The following is a 14,316-nucleotide window of genomic DNA, read 5'->3' on the forward strand; positions in this document are numbered from 1 at the left end:
TTGGGCTGAAGAGCACAAAGTTGAGGCATGAGCAATGTTTCACATGCCCACTAGGTGGCACAAGTGTCTGGAATTTGATTTCAGTGGCTGAGGCCCTGGCATGCCAATTCTCTCTCTCTAAAATAAAAATTTAAAAAATATTTTAAAAATTTTGTTTTATGTTTACTGTGAGTGTGTGTGTGTGTGTGTGTGTGTGTGTGTGTGTGTGTGTGTGTGCGCGCGCACGCGCGTGCGCTCTGTGTGCTCTGTGTGTATGTGGGTCCAAGTGTGCCATGGCATGTGTGTGGAGGTAGAGAAAATGTTTCAGGTGTCAGTCACTTTTCACCTCCTTGAGGCAGTTCTCACATTGTTCACCACTGCTTTTTGCCAGGCTAGCTAGTCCCCTAGCTTCTTGCAGATTCTTCTTTCTACACCTCCACTTCCACCCACAGATATGTGTTTTAGGGATCCAAACTCAGGTCCTCATGTTTACATGGCAATCACTTATCCACTGAATCATCTCCTCAGCCTTGTCTTGTGTTTATTTTTAAGCTTTCCTTCCTGGGATCACCATCTGAGGCTATAGAATTTAGTGATCACTCAATTATGGATCAGATTTCCTTAAATGCCTTAAGCCTTTAAGTCTTCCATCTTTTTTGCCCAGAAATCTTTTGTGTGGTGATGTAACTCATACTTCAGGTCAGTTATGAGTCAGCCTTATCTATCATCTCCTGGTTTCAAAGACAATTAGAGTTAAATTATAAAGGCTCTTTTCAGTCCCATTTCTTTCCTCTGGCTGCTTAGAGCTGTGCACATGTGTATATTCTTCTAGATCCCTAAGACTATGTCTGAACTTTTCAAAGTTCTATATGGTCCTCTGGTTATCCATAATCTTCCTTTTAGGTTTCTAGCCAGCCCTTTTGGCCCCAAATGAAAAATTCAGCCTTAGACAAGAGTGCTGTTCCAAGCACATTGCTGTGGTTTTCTGTAATGCCTAGAAACAGGGCTGTTTCAGAGCTGAGCTGGAAATCAAATCAAATGATAACACCTTAGAAGTGGAGATTTGCCAGGACTGACAGTTTGGTCAACATACTGATTGTGCTCAGGGGCTGGGTTTTATAATGAGGCTCAAAAAAATCTACTGGGTTTCTTACTTTGTGCTTTCATAGCTACTACACGCTGGAGTTTGGGATGGCGGGAGCTGATAGGAATACCTCAAGTTAAAAGCTCATAGACATTGCTCTTCTTGCTAAGGTTCTTTACTTTTTTTTTTCTTTTTCCCTTCCCCTCTTTTTCTTTTTCTTCCTTTCCTTTCCACCCCTCCACTCTCCCTGCCTTTTTTGTGTGTGCTGAGGATAAAACCCCAGAGCCTAATACATACTAAGTGTGCTGTCTTCCATTGAGATATATCCTGAGCTCTCATTAGTTTTTGTTGTTGTTGAATAAATGCTTTTCAAATCATTCTTTGCCTTAGGTTAATTTCTACTGTCTTGAAATAGTTCACATGTCTGACAATCTTCTGTTGCTTTTGTTGGGGCATGGGCTCACTGAGATTCCAAGTTTGCTACTGCAGAGTCACTCTGTTGGCATCTTTAATGTCTCTGAGACATTTTCCTTATATTAAACATGTACATAGATTATAAATAACAGATAAAATATTAACACATTTTGTCTTGTAGAAACTTATAAGCATACATTTGGAATGATTACATTCTGATTTTCTTTTGCAGATTGCTATTAGGTCTGACTCTACTGAACCCTCTAATAATTTTGAGGAACAGTCTCTGACATGTCAGAAAGAATGCAGTAAAACTATGAATACTGAAGCCTTGATGACAGTGTTTCACCCTCAGAATTTGGAGAATCTTAACTCAAAAATGGTAGGGAAAGAAAATAATGAAATATATTCACTTTAGCAGTTGATGAAAAACAGTTTTGGGGGAAAAAAAGAGTAGACTAGAAAGTACAAGCACCAAAAAAAAGCCTTATATTTTGAGGTTTGAAAAGGTATACAGCAACTATTCCTATGTGCTTTGTTTATTCCCACCCCACACAACTACTGTTATCAAGAATGAAGATGAAAGGAGAAGGTTAGATGATGTGTTTTATTTGCATGGATTTGTGATAATCCATGCTAAAGTGGACTTGATTTGGGAAAAATGATAATTTAAAATTTTACCTCAGTTATGCTTTTTGCCATATTTGTGAGTTTAATAATTAAAATAATAAATTCAAGCTATTATTCTTGTATGGATTTAAAATATTTTTTTAAGATTTTTTAATGACAAGGGTCCAGTGCTTTATTTTGTAAATACTTATTTGGACTTCCTAAGTTTCTTATCTTCATGGATACTATTTTATGGTGAATTAAGTGGCAAGCTATTTTGAAAACATTAATTTCTCACCTTCTAACTCTGCCTTGAATTTTCTGCTACAGTTGAAAGAAAAGATGAAAGAACAGTCGTGGAACATCTTATTTTCAGAATGTGGGCGTGGTGTTAGCATGTTTCGGACCAAAAAGACTCGAGATCTGGTTGTAAGAGGGATTCCAGAGACTTTACGAGGAGAACTCTGGATGCTTTTCTCAGGTTACTTTTATTCACTTTATTAATGTAAAAGATGTTGACTGAGTCCCTTCTAGGAGTTATGTACTAAGCTAAAGTTAAAGAATTCCAATAATGGGCTGGAGAGATGGCTTAGCAGTTAAGGCACGTGGAGCCTAAGGACCCAGGTTTGATTTTCTAGTACCAATGTAAGCCAGATGCACAAGGTGGCACATTAAGTCTGGGGTTTGATTACCGTGACTGGAGGCCCTGGCACAACCATTCTCATTCTCTCTCTCTAATAAATAAATAAAATATTTTTAAAAAAGAATTCCAAGGATGGCTAGGGCATGAGTTCACACTAGTCAAAGAAAAAAGGTATATGGCTTTGTGTACTTTCCTATATATCCACACATATCCAGTGTCTGACAAGATTAGTTACTAGGTAAGATAGGTGTAGTTGGGGTTGGCGAGATGCTTAGTGGATAAAGCACCTGTGCAAATATGAGTACTGCAGTTCAGATCCCCAGCATTCATGTGAATACTGATGGTCATGGTGCTCCCCCCACCCTCCCATAAACACAGCACTCTTGAGGCAGAGATGGGACCCAAATGCAAGCTGAGTAACTAGACAAGTCAAATTGGTGAGCTGTAGGTTCAAGTAAGACACTCTATCTCGGTATATAAAGAGGAGAGCAATTAAGGAAGACACCTCATGTCAACCTCTGGCCTCCACACATGCACCCACACACATGAATACAAATACACAAATTCACACACAGTTCACATCCATACACATGCCAAAATTAATTTAAAAAATATGTATAATTGGTAGTGGGGACTTTCTATCTCTAGCATCAAGGATAATTACAGGAAAATAATCTCATGAAAATGTTATTCTGGTCAATAGTCAATAATACTAATGTGCTGTAGATTTGAGAATAATGTTTTTTCCTTTCCTTTTTTTGGTGCTCAGACACAACTTGAGAATAAAGCTAAATTTCAAGGCAATGAAATCTCATTCTTCGTGTGCATGCAAATTTGCTACTATATGCAGATCTTGGCTTTCTTATATTCTTCTGTTTGTGAATGCAATAATCTTCACAGGTGCCGTTAATGACATGGCTACTAATCCTGGTTATTATGCTGAAGTGGTTGAACATTCCTTGGGGAACAGCAACTTGGCTACTGAAGAAATCGAACGTGATTTGCGTCGCTCTCTGCCTGAGCACCCAGCATTTCAGAGTGATACAGGCATATCTGCTCTGAGGCGGGTACTCACTGCTTATGCATATAGGAATCCCAAAATAGGATACTGCCAGGTATGAATTCCTGTGATCCTGACTATGTGCATGTTTCAAATGATCATATCAAATCCAGCTCTAGTAACTTGGGAATTATGATCAGGAGAATAGAGGTGGGATTGAGGTTGATATTGGATAGTTTTAATGTAAGTAGGGTTGTAATGGAAATACTTAGAATCAATATTTCATTAATTTATTTTTTCTTTCATTATCTAACAATTATGCAGTAAATTTCTTACCTGTAAAAGAAAGTGTCATATATGTGAGGCCATATAGAGATAATATCAGATAAGAATCTAATCATTCAAAATATAGGTCAATATGTGTTAAAGGCATACTTATTAGAAAAATGAAGAACAAAAAAGACAAACTATTCTGTGAATATAAAGTGTGCCAGGATTTATAATAACTGATTTTCATCTGGGAGGATGAGAGAAGGTTGCATGGAAGAGGTAGCACTTGCAGGTCATAAAAATTGGTAAATATTGGACATATAGAAATGGAATGAAAGACTTTCTAGGTGAAAGGATCAGTGCAAACCAACACAGATAGAGAGAGGTAAGTGAAGAATGTGTATAGTACCATGTTCTGTTTAATAAAGTGTGGGATAAAGGAGGCAAAGTAATTCAAGAAAACTTCGGTTAGTTTAGGGTGGCCAGAATTTTGAATTTTGTTTTTATAGACATTGGAAGAGTCCTTGGAAAAAATCCTTTAGGAATGTACTGTATCAGGTAGTCTAGATCACTAACACAGTTGCAAACTTAATAACTGAAACATAATATAATATTTCTTAAAGGAATAAATAAAATGTGTTTAGGTCAGTAGATGGTTCGCTTTCATGAGATTGATTAGGGCCTTCTCTGCTGAGCTGGATGTGGATTCTGTCACTCAAAGCTAGGCTTCCAGGGTGTTCATCCTCTGCTACTACCATACACAAGAAAGTGGAGTGTGGATGGAGAAACATTGTTGAAATATTTCACATGCAAAGGCTAGAATATATCACTTCATCTACATTTCTGTTTCTTTGTCATATGGACCCACTGAAGTATGAAATGTAGTGTGAGCTGAGCAGATATTTTCATGGCTACTATGGATGGTGGGATTAGATTATTGTGAATGGCTAGGACACTCTGGCATCTGGCATACCTTGATTTATAAAAAGTTGAGTACCCATAATGATTGCATGTTTGGTAAGTTTAATGAAGCATATGGATTTTTGACAGCCAATTTAATTGAATGAACTATTATATGGTAGGTGTGCTTAGCATTTTGAGATCTCTGAAAGGTAAAAGATACATAGTACATCTTTTCGTAAAAAATGGACTTGAGGGCTGGAGAGATGGCTTAGTGGTTAAGCGCTTGCCTGTGAAGCCTAAGGACCCCGGTTCGAGGCTCGGTTCCCCAGGTCCCACGTTAGCCAGATGCACAAGGGGGCGCATGCGTCTGGAGTTCGTTTGCAGAGGCTGGAAGCCCTGGCGCACCCGTTCTCTCTCTCTCCCTCTATCTATCTTTCTCTCTGTGTCTGTCGCTCTCAAATAAATAAATAAAAAATAAATAAATAAATAAAATAAAATGGACTTGAGAAAGGCTTAGCAGTTAAACGCCTGTGAAGCCTAAGGACCCAGGTTTGATTCCCCAGTACCCACATAAAGCCAGACATACAAAGAGGTGCATGCATCTGGAGTTCATTTGCAGTGGCTAGAAGCCCTGGTGTGTCCATTCTTTCTGACTCTCTCTCCCTATCTCTCCCTATTTGCAATACATATTTTTTTAAAAAATAAATATTTATTTTAAAAAACATTCATAGAGCCTGTGACATTGTCTGTATATAGTTGTTTAATTGTATTTTATTTATTTGAGAGAGAGATAAAAAAGAGGTAGAGAGAAGGAGTGAGAGAGATAAAATGGGCACCCCTGGGCCTTCAGCCACTATAAACAAACTCCAGATGCATGAGCCACCTTGTGCATCTGGCTTACAAGGGTCCTGGGGAGTCGAACCTAGGTCCTTTGGCTTTTCAGGCAAATGCCTTAACTGCTAAGTCATTTCTCCAGCCCATACTTTTAGACATACTTTTAAGTAAATAGTACTGGATTTTTTTGGAGGGGGTTCAAGGTAGGGTTTCACTGTAGCCCAGGCTGACCTGAAACTCACTATGGAGTCTCAGGGTAGCCTTGAATTCACAGTGATTTTCCTACCTCTGCCTCCCAAGTGCTGGGATTAAAGGTGTGCACCACCATGCCCGGCAGTAGTACTGGATTTTGATTTCTAAACTGTGAGAGCAGATTTAGAGACATGTAGGTCAAGAAGAAAGAAATTCTGGGTTAAAATGATCACATGAGACTTAGCAAAGCTGTAGAATCCTCTAGAAGTGTCTCATTGTCTTCTGGGACTTGCTGGGACATGGTGGATGGAAATGGTTCTTGTAAAGAAAACAACTAGGGCTGGAGAGATAGCTTAGCAGTTAAGTGTTTGCCTGTGAAGCCTAAGGACCCTGGTTCAAGGCTCAGTTCCCCAGTATCCATGTAAGCCAGATGCACAAGTTGGCACATGCATCTAGAGTTCTTTGCAGTGGATGGAGGTCCTGACGCACCTCTTCTCTCTCCCTCTCTCTCTCTCTGTCATTATTAAATAAATAAATTAAATAAATATTTTAAAAAATAAAGCAAGATAAAGTGTTGGCACCTGTGGAAAAAAAAATGATCACATGAGCAATACTATTTAGTTATGGGAGATAAGTTTCCCATGGAGAGCAAATTGGAATCAAGAAGGAAATAAGTTAATGTGTATCAATTCCATCGAGAATCATTAAAGCCTAGGGGAATAGTTTAATATGATAAAAGGGTTTTGTTGCTTCTGATCCACAATCCATGTGAGCCATACAGATGTGTTTTTTGCTTGCCTAATAACCTGGCTATAACTTTCAATACAATGTTAAATAGAAGTATTGATGTTGTTTGGAGGTTTTTGAGATTTTTTTGTTGTTGTTGTTTAGGCATGTCTCCTACTCATGGGCTCAAGTGACCCTCTCACCTCAGCTTCCCAACTAGCTGAGACTACAAGTGTACCTATTACAAATGGCTTAATAGAACTATTGAAAATATACCTGCCTTGTTATTTGTCTTAGAGAGAACAAGTCGGTCTTTCCTCATAAGGTTAGCTGTGGAGTTGTTTTTGTAGATTATCAGGTTGAGGAAATCCCCTTATATTTCTAAGTTGTTAAGGTTTTTATTATGAACAGAAATTTTAGATTCTGGGTGCAGTGGTACACACTGGAAATTCCAACATTCAGGAGGTTGGTGGAGGAGGATATTGAATTAAAGGCCAGCCTGGTCTACATAGTAAGAACCTGTCTTTAATAAAGATTTTTTTAGCCCTTTGTTTTTGGCCCAACTGCTATCCACTGCCTCAGACCCCCACATGTTCAACAGCTATCTCTGATTGTTTTCAACAAACACCTCTGGGAAAAGACTTTTTCTACTAGATGGGCACTGTGTCAAGACATCCTTGTGAGTGGACCCTTCCTGATAATTACAATTGTCTGTAGATGGAACTTTGAAGGATATTACACCTCATTCTCTTCCCTTCAGTGTAAGCAGTAAGTTAAGTGGAAATGGTAATGGAGACAAAGGAATAGATCTAGAAAACATTTTTGTAAATCAAGACTCTAGAATATGAATCAAAATTGCAAGTAATAGATCATAGTTTCTTCTATGATCAAAATTAGAATAACTAAGGATCTCTTTAATTGGGGAAATGTGTTTAGTTTGTGCATAATGAGGAATGATAGTCCCCAGTTCATAACTGGAAATAGGGTTAATGTTTTCTTTCTCCAATATTAATATGTCCTTCAAAATTATTTGAGTTTTTTTAGATTTGTGATAATTATATGTTGTTTTTTTTTTTTACTTATCAAAGTCACCTTAAATTTGAATTTTATGTATTGTATTCTAAATCCATGATGTTACTGCTTCATTTTCCTTTAGACAACTGCCTAACAGATGTTCACCTGATTTCACCTTGTTTTGGTTAGGACTGGCTCAGAGTTGTCATGTTCCTTTAAGGTTATTCATAATTGTTCTTGTTACTATTGAAAACTACTATGTGTTAAAGAAGAAATTAAATTATTACCTGAGAAATATTTACTTTTGTATGTCCTCTCTATTAAATGTAGGCAATGAACATTTTAACTTCAGTGTTGCTTCTGTATGCAAAAGAAGAAGAAGCTTTCTGGCTTCTGGTTGCTGTATGTGAACGAATGCTACCTGATTACTTTAACCGTCGAATCATTGGTAAAGAAAAAACCTCAGATATGCATAGTTATATTCACACATGGGAAATGAATTCATCTGTTTTCAGCTGCTATATTTAAATGTCATGGATAGTAATTCATAAAGAACAGATGTTTATTCAGTACTTCTAAATGCTGAAAAACCCAAGAGCCTGGGGCCAGCATCTGTTCAGCATGTAGTCAGGGTCTTCTTTTTGCATCATAATCACAAGGGGCAGAGCGTCTTGTGGCCAGACAGAGCAAGCATACCAGAGTGAGCTTGTTATAATAAAGCAATTCCCTTGATAATCTACAAATCCATGAATGTATTCATGTATTCATTAGGGCTGAACTCTCATGACCATAACACCTCCCAAAGGTGCCTTCTCTAAATACTACTTATATGCGAGTTTGGGTGTTAAGTTTCCAACACATGAAACTGGCTGAATCATGAGAGACTTATTCTTTTCTTTCCTTTCTTTTGTTCTTTCTTTCCTTCCCTCCTTTCCTCCCTCCTTTTTTTTTCTTTGCTTTTTTTTCAGTTTTGCAATGTAGGGTCTTGCTCTAGCCCAGGCTCACCTGGAATTCACTATGTCTTCTCAGAATGGCTTTGAACTCAGAAGTCCTCCTAATTCTGCCTCTAGAGTGTTGGGATTAAAGGTGTGTGTCACCACACCCAGCAGACTTTCTCTTTTCTAAACAACTTCAGTGTCTCTTGTCTGTTCTGGAGGATTTGTTTATATTTGTAGAGTTCTTACCAGTGATTTGTTTGAGGCAGGACCTGACTGCATAGTCCAGGCTAATGGCAAATTTGCAGTTTTCCTACTTCTGCCTTCCAAATGCTGGGCTCTCATGCATGTACTGCCATACCCGTTTGCTTAGGTATTAAATTACCAATCAGATTGAAGAATTGGTGAATTATGTTAAGAAATATATAAAATGCAAGTAATACCAAAATGCCACATTCACTGACACTCCTAGGGGAATGTATACTTGTAAAGTGTGTTATTTTTTTTTCAAATTAAGTACTTGCTCTGTTTTGTAATGAAATGGAAATTTTAAATTGATAATGCTGTATTGTCAAAACAATGGTGATGTGAAACATCCAGAGCTACTGAGGATTTTTGTAGTTTAGTGATGGTAAGGAGATTTGAATAAGTTTTAAATCTTTTTTTGTTTGTTTTTTTGTTTTTTGGGTTTTTTTTGTTTGTTTGTTTGTTTTTTGAGGTAGGGTCTCACTCTGGTCCAGGCTGACCTGGAATTAACTCTGTAGTCTCAGGGTGACCTTGAACTCACAGTGCTCCTCCTACCTCTGGCTCCCGAGTGCTGGGATTAAAGGCGTGCGCCACCACGCCCGGCTTAAGTTTTAAATCTTTATATTTGTATGAGTTACTTAGATATTTGAAAGGCTGAAAAGAACCAAGTTCTTCTTTGTTAATTTTAGTATTCTCTTAAGTCATCAAATATATACATCTTTGTTCTCTCCTAAAACCTATGGCTCATCTAGCCTTTGTACCTTCATAAGCTTCCAGTATTGTAACTAAATCATTGATTGAATTTCCTTTTGTTGTAGTTATTTAAACATTTATCTTTATGTCTACATGATATTCAACTCTTTTAGGGCTGAGGATGTAGCTCCATGATAGAATACTTGCCTAGAGTACATAAGTCCCTGAGTTTAATCCCTAGCACTACAAAAATATATTAAATTTCTTGAAGGTGAGGCAAGTCATTAATTGTAGTATCTAGCATGGGTTCCCAGCTATAATAAGGACTTAATAACTCCTCAAATGAATCTAAATTGCTTTTCTCAAGTGTGCTTAGGTTCATGACAATCAGCTAGCAGCTGCAGAGATGTACAAAACAGAAAAGGCACTGAAAAGGTTTATAAGTGAAGAGAGAGCTGAGGTATATCAGCACATAAACACAAGTAGAAAAGTATTAGAAAGAAAGCCTTCTTAAAGGTATTAATTTTTAAACTTGTTTTGATACTCTCCAGGTGCCTTGGTGGACCAGGCTGTGTTTGAAGAACTTATCAGGGATCACCTTCCTCAGCTGACAGAACACATGACTGATATGACATTCTTTTCTTCAGTTTCTCTCTCATGGTTCCTTACACTTTTCATTAGTGTGCTGCCTATTGAAAGTGCAGTGAATGTGGTAGACTGTTTCTTCTATGATGGAATAAAGGCTATTTTACAGCTGGGCTTGGCAATACTCGACTATAATTTAGACAAACTTCTGGCATGTAAAGATGATGCTGAAGCTGTGACAGCTTTGAACAGGTATCATAACAGCTATAGCATTTCAATCTGGAGGGATCTGAGAGATGATGTTGTCTTTTCCCCATAGTTTACCAATGAGGAAACTGATCCCTTAGAAAGTTCAGTTTTCCCAAAGCCAAAGAGCCAGAAGAATTAAAAAATCCAGGCCTACAGTCCTTTGTGTTTCAATAAAATGTGACCAAAGTAAGTCACTTTAATGCAATTTTATGTTAATGTGTTTTATTCAGGATCTTTCTTATTCTCAGTTTAAGCTATAATGTATTTATATAGAAAAGTAATTTGAGGGACAGAGAGCTAGATAGTAATGGTAAATATCCATTGGGGAAAATTATTCTGGTTTCCAGGGGGTTTCAGTCAGATAGCTAGAACTTAGTTTTCCTAGTGGATTTTGTTGTATGGATGCTATTGTTTCTGTGTGTGAGTGTATGTGTGTGAGTGTGTGTTTGTGTTTGTGCATTTGTATATAACACATGAATGAAAATTTAAATTGGCAACTATTGTAATAAGACATCAGATCCCATTCTGTACATAATTCTATAGGCACCTACCATTGGCATTCAGAGCTCTGTGATAAGACCTCAAAGTTGCTTTCTAACTTATTTCCTCATACAAGTCTGTATTTACTCTATATTCCATTCTTAGTGGGCTATGTGGCATTTGCTTATAGACACTGAACTTGTTTGCTTATCTCATGTTCTTCTTCCTCAACCTGAAGTGATTTTGTATCTATTCATTTCCTCTACTATGTTCTTCTAATTTCCAACCATCTTCAAATTCCTATTCTTCACAGATGTTCCCTTGTATTCTTAGTTGAAATAAACCTCTGTCTAACTAGGTAAACTTGGCTGTGGTTTTTAATACTCCAACTATTTTTAATGCACTAATTCTTGTATTACTGTTACTTTTGGAAAGGTTCTTTGACAATGTCATTAATAAGGATAGCCCATTGCCTTCAAGTGTTCAGCAAGGTTCAAATTTAAGTGATGAAAAAAGCAATCATATTAGAGTGGATATTACAGATTTGATTAGAGAGTCCAATGAGGTAAGTTTTTAAAGCACAAATATAATTATACAGTATATTTAAAATTATTGATATTGTAGTTATATCTCTAGTGGTACCTTAAGACTAAGATAATCATGCAAATAAAGAAACAACTTAAAAATCCTACTTTACTTTAAGAATGAGTTCTGTGGATTGGTCTTAAGTTGCATAACCTCCTCTGCCTGAATTTCCTTTTCACTAAATGATACTAAATTGACTTGCTTTCAACAAATAGAGTCTATTTTTAAATATGGACCAGTGTTTTTATAAGGTAAAGATGATTATGCTATTAAAGGCTGAGTTTTATCAGTGTTCTTATGCTTAGTCTAAACATGAAGTTGATGAAATTTTCTTCAATGAACATGTATATATAAACTGAAATGTAGGTGGAGATCAGGAAAATAGCTAGAAATAGAACCAAGGTCTCACCCATCAGAAAGTTGAATCTGATGAAATTCAATTGTAAGAGAAGTAGATATTTATTATGAATGAGTATTCACTGAAATCATTTCTTGTAGAAATATGGTCATGTTCGCTATGAAGATATACATAGCATGCGTTGTCGAAATAGGTTGTATGTGATACAGACCCTGGAGGAAACAACAAAACAGAATGTAGTAAGTATCCACCCAGTGAAGGAAAACCAAGTGAAGCAACTTTTTTTTTTTTACTTCCTTTAAAATTGTCATTCCACATGAATAAAATAAAATATGCTAAACTGTTGAACAATATTTGTTCCATGGCTTAAAGCTAATTGTAAATTTTTTAGAGGAAATATACTTATGTCTTTGGGCTGAGTGATTTTGCACTCCAGGATATTTTCTAATACTTGACATTCAACCACACTGGAGGGCTGTGCAAAATGCTGTAATGTAGGCATCTAAGTGAAACATATTTATGGCATACTGCTTCAGTAAGACCAGCTGCTATGTATAATAGCCAATGCTGCCATTGTTATTCCCTTTAATACTTAGGATAAAGTGAAAAGGGTATAAAACATCACTTATTTTTTAAAAAATTTGATGGCAGGTTTGAGAGATTGCTTAGTGGTTAAGGTGCTTCCCTGGAAGCCTAAGAATGCATGTTTGAATCTCCAGGACCCACATAGCCAGACCAAAAAAAAAAAAAAAAAGAATGCAATATGCAATGTTGCATATGCGCCACAAGGGGGCACACATGCACCACAAAGGGGAAGGCACATTCACCACAAGGGGGCGCACGTGCGCCAAAAGGGAGAGCACATGCGCCACAAGGGGGCTTCTCTCTCTCTCTCTCTCTCTCTCTCTCTCTCTTTCTCTCCCTCTCATTTTCTCTTTCTCTCTCAAAAATAAAAAAAAAGGGGGCTGGAGAGATGGCCTAATGGTTAAGGCTCTGCCTGCGAAGCCTAAGGCCCCAGGTTCAGTTTTCCAGATCCTATGTTAGCTAGACACATAAAGGTGAGGCAAGCACAAGGCCACACATGCCCACTAGGTGAGGCAGGTGTCTGGAATTTGATTTTAGTGATTGAGGCCCTGGCACAGGGATTTGTTTCTCTCGCCATGAGTTCAAAGTCACCCTGTAACTACATAGTGAATTCCAGGTCAGGCTGGGCTAGAGTGAGACCTTACCTCGAAAAACCAAAGTAAGTAATTAAAAAAAATAATAATCTTAAAAAATTAGATGGCTCTATGAGAAGCTGTTACTATTGGTTTTCTCTTGTCAGTGGCAAGATTACTGATCAAAAGTGGAAAAAATTTACCTTGTTGTTTATATTTTTCTTTACTATTTGAATTTCTTTGCATGTGTGTATGTGATGTGTTTTGTATGTAACTCCTGTAATTTTCATGTCTCTGCTATCCCTAGAGACTAGGATTATAGGCATACTTGGCCACACCCAGTTGTCTATCTGGGTTTTGGGGATTGAACCATTTCTCAGGCCTCCTCAGACCTTGATGCTTGTATAGGAAGTGCTCTTAACTGCTGAGCCATTTCTCTAGCCCCTGTTGGAATTTTTATTAGGATTTCTTTTATAAACATTCTTCCTTAGAAACCAGGTCATCAGAGATAACAATCTAGGAAGATTAACATTTATGAAGATTTATTGTTTAGATTTCAGTTAAATAATTCAGTGATATTACTATATCATAGCATAGAGCTTCCTTGTTTTTTTGTGTTAACTTTTTTAAAAATATTGAATTTATATATGTTTATTGTAAATAACTCAAATGTCACAGAAACATAAGATAGAAAGATTTCCTACCCTAGGAAAAAAACAACAAAATTGTTTTTAGTATGTATCAACATAAGAGAGATGTATGTTGCTGAGAAGGGGGCATATAGTTTTGTTTATTTGTTTTTTGTTTCGGTTTGTTTTTTGAGCTAGGGTCTCCATCTAGTCCTGGAATTCACTATGTAGTGTCCAGGTGGACTTGAACTCATGGAGATACCCCTACCTCTGCCTCCTGAGTGCTGGGATTAAAGTCGTACACCACCACGCTTGGGTAATATAGTTTTTAAAATGAGGTCACACATATCAGTAACTCTGCTCTATAGATTTGTCACTCAAAATTATATAATTATCATTGCATATCAGTAAAGATCCAATTCACTCTTCTTAATCTACTAAGTTGTAAACCTTGGTATATTTATACTATAATTTATTTAACTATTTGCTGTTGGTGTATATTTATTCTGTCTCCATTTTTTTGTTCTTAGAAACAATATTTTATGTAATGATCCTTGCTCATGCATTCTTTGTAAGAGTATGTCTGTAAGATATATTCTTGGATGTGGAAGCTGGATGAAAAGGTCTCCTTATTAAAAATTCGATAAGAACTGCCAAATTATCATTGAAAGATTTGTTTCAAATTATATTCTACCAACAGTATATAAGAATGTTCTATTTTCCAGAGTCTA

General features: G+C 36.9%; 1 protein-coding gene across 2 annotated transcripts in view; it reads left to right on the top strand.

Moving 5' to 3' along the window:
* Tbc1d8b (TBC1 domain family member 8B) overlaps positions 1 to 14,316 on the top strand; it is an 84,809-nt gene that overhangs the window by 43,959 nt on the left and 26,534 nt on the right. For both annotated transcript variants that reach the window (XM_004659159.3, XM_045140526.1), the window contains exons 8-14: positions 1,710 to 1,859; positions 2,417 to 2,567; positions 3,630 to 3,844; positions 7,999 to 8,116; positions 10,094 to 10,379; positions 11,292 to 11,421; positions 11,940 to 12,038. In XM_004659159.3, the coding sequence (XP_004659216.2) occupies positions 1,710 to 1,859; positions 2,417 to 2,567; positions 3,630 to 3,844; positions 7,999 to 8,116; positions 10,094 to 10,379; positions 11,292 to 11,421; positions 11,940 to 12,038 (1,149 nt within the window). The remainder of the gene's footprint in view (positions 1 to 1,709; positions 1,860 to 2,416; positions 2,568 to 3,629; positions 3,845 to 7,998; positions 8,117 to 10,093; positions 10,380 to 11,291; positions 11,422 to 11,939; positions 12,039 to 14,316) is intronic.

This window comes from Jaculus jaculus, chromosome X (assembly GCF_020740685.1).
Source record: "Jaculus jaculus isolate mJacJac1 chromosome X, mJacJac1.mat.Y.cur, whole genome shotgun sequence".
NCBI lineage: Eukaryota > Metazoa > Chordata > Mammalia > Rodentia > Dipodidae > Jaculus > Jaculus jaculus.